The 2,500-nt window shown below is 41.0% G+C and overlaps 1 protein-coding gene across 1 annotated transcript in view; it reads left to right on the top strand.

Annotated features, from left to right (window-relative positions):
* Positions 1-2,500, top strand: part of LOC117409981 (E3 ubiquitin-protein ligase ZFP91-like) — a gene marked incomplete in the record, with an annotated part of 13,919 nt that overhangs the window by 1,723 nt on the left and 9,696 nt on the right. Inside the window, 3 exon segments of the mRNA XM_059021866.1 lie at positions 1,523-1,554; positions 1,880-2,071; positions 2,330-2,366. Coding sequence (XP_058877849.1) covers positions 1,523-1,554; positions 1,880-2,071; positions 2,330-2,366 — 261 coding nt within the window.

Below are 2,500 nucleotides of genomic sequence, written 5' to 3'. Positions count from 1 at the left end.
AAATAACCTGAACTGTAATATTAAATACGTGTGTGTTTGTGTCAATCTATCTATCTATCTATATATAATTAGCTCATAGCCAGCTGCCAAACGTATCGATATTTTGTACATATCTTTCTGACGGAAGCGTGTGTTTGAATCAAAACATTGGAGGTATATAATAATGTTACCTTGTTAATAATAATAATAATAATAATAATAATAATAATAATAATAATATATAGCTGCCCAACGTTTCGATATGTTGTACATATCTTTCTCAAGGGAGCCTGTGTTTGATATATATATTTATTTATATATTAGCTCAAAGAGCCAGCTGCCCTTATATATATGTATATAATGCGTCTGTATAAGTTTTAACTTGCCGCAGTTCCGGTGTGGTTTAGCACGCCTTTATCAAGGGAAAGTGTGTTTGAAAACAAACAGTCGACGTAATTATTTATAGGCTTGTTGACGTCGTTCATTTCTCTTTAAATCTAACGTCTTTGTGACGTCGTTCACCTTGTAGCTGATGACGTAACGATCTGCTGTTCCTTTCTGTTAAAACGTGCAGGCATGTAATCTGTACGCGCATTCAGCACATGCCAGTGACAATTAGCTTCCTGTTGAATTATTTACAAGGAGTTATTATGGATATTAATACTGTGGTCAAAATAAATGCATTACTGTAAATAATTGCTTGTCCCATTCTTAATCTTAATATGTAAAGCAGAAAGTTATTATTATTATTATTATTATTATTTATTTATTAGCAGACGCCTTTATCCAGGGCGACTTACAATTGTTACAAGATATCACATTATACATTATTTCACATTATACAGATATCACATTATTTTTACATACAATTCCCCATTTATACAGTTGGGTTTTTACTGGAGCAATCTAGGTAAAGTACCTTGCTCAAGGGTACAGCAGCAGTGTCCCCCCCACCTGGGATTGAACCCTCGACCCTCCGGTCAAGAGTCCAGAGCCCTAACCACTACTCCACACTGCTGCCCTAGTTGGTCTGTCTCTGTTTCTTTCATGCATTTAGACCCTGCAGGATCCAGCGCAGCCAAACTCTGCACAGACTCCTCTCTCATCCAGGGGAAGGGCGAGGGGTTTGGAGCCCAAATTTTGCCCCCCGGGTGCTTTATTTGTAACCCCCCATTGCTGGATGCAATACAGCAGCCGTGTATCTCAAATTACAGAAAACCACAAAACCAAATAAGTGAAAATTGAAGAGCTGTGTTATATAACAGTTTATATTTTAGACTCCACTTAGAGCAAGTTATCCAAACAAAAGAATTGAGAGGATTTCAGTAACAGGGAGATGGTTAGGAAAATTAGGAAATAGCCTGTCCCTCATATGAGGACAGTGGCACTTCGTGGGTTAAATTGGATATTATTTCAATGGAAGTGCATCAATATGTATTTTATTAGTCTATTAAAGGATTTTTTTTTTTTTTTTAAAGGATTTTCTTTTGGGGTCAAGTAAAAAATAAATATTAAATAGTCTGTTTTTCTCTTTGTCTTATAGTTCCGAAGACACACAGAATTCTACAGAGAAAGGTAAGATGTCACGAATTGAGAAAAAATAATACAGCTCTCAAACGCTACAGGGCTGGGAATCAGACTCCCGCTGCACAGCAGTGTGATCCGGTCCTGGTTTCACTAGGAGTTTAATAATAAGACACACCTGAGCTTGTTAGCTAGACACACTGGGGGCTGATCAAGCTGGTAGTAAAACCTGGACTGGGTGACACTGCTGTGCAATAGGAGTCTGATTACCAGCCCTGCAATGTAATTCCAGTCCAGTCTAGTGATATTAAACTACAATGTAATATCACTAGACTGGACTGGGATATTACTGGACTGCATTTTGGTTTTTTGACAGGAGACACCGCTGTCGTACCTGCAGGGCCCGCCGGCCCAAAATCCCGCCCCACCAGGTCCCGAAGGGGCGGGCGAGTCTCCACCCCCCGCCAGCGGGCCCCTGCGGAGAACTCGAGGGCCACAAAGTCCCGCGGGGGCCCGGGACCACTGATCTGCAAGGCAGAGCCAGATACTGAGCAGAAGGAGTATGGGGGTGAGAGAGAGTCCAATGAAAGCTGCTGAATAATGTTCCCTTGTTAACATATTGAATTCCACCCCCTCTATATAGAATGAACTCCCTCAGCTTCATAGAGTCCAATGAAAGCTGCTGAATAATGTTCCCTTGTTAACATATTGAATTCCACCCCCTCTATATAGAATGAACTCCCTCAGCTTCAGAGAGTCCAATGAAAGCTTAAGTAAAATAAGTAAGAGTTCTGAATTGCTTTGGTTTTGTCTTGGCGTGCTGCAGGTACCTCTGGGGTGCTCCAGTCTCTCCCTGGTGTGAGGTAAGGCTGGCTTCTGTGCTCTGAATGGACACCCTTGTTCTCTTTTTTTTTTTTTTTTTAGAGACTAGAAACAGCTCGGCCAATTGTGTCATTGTACTGTGAGGCAGTGAGACACTGCAGAGCGAGGAGGGAGG

This window comes from Acipenser ruthenus, unplaced genomic scaffold (assembly GCF_902713425.1).
Source record: "Acipenser ruthenus unplaced genomic scaffold, fAciRut3.2 maternal haplotype, whole genome shotgun sequence".
In the NCBI taxonomy this organism is placed as follows: Eukaryota; Metazoa; Chordata; class Actinopteri; order Acipenseriformes; family Acipenseridae; genus Acipenser; species Acipenser ruthenus.
This window is presented reverse-complemented; position numbering and strand designations above follow the sequence as displayed.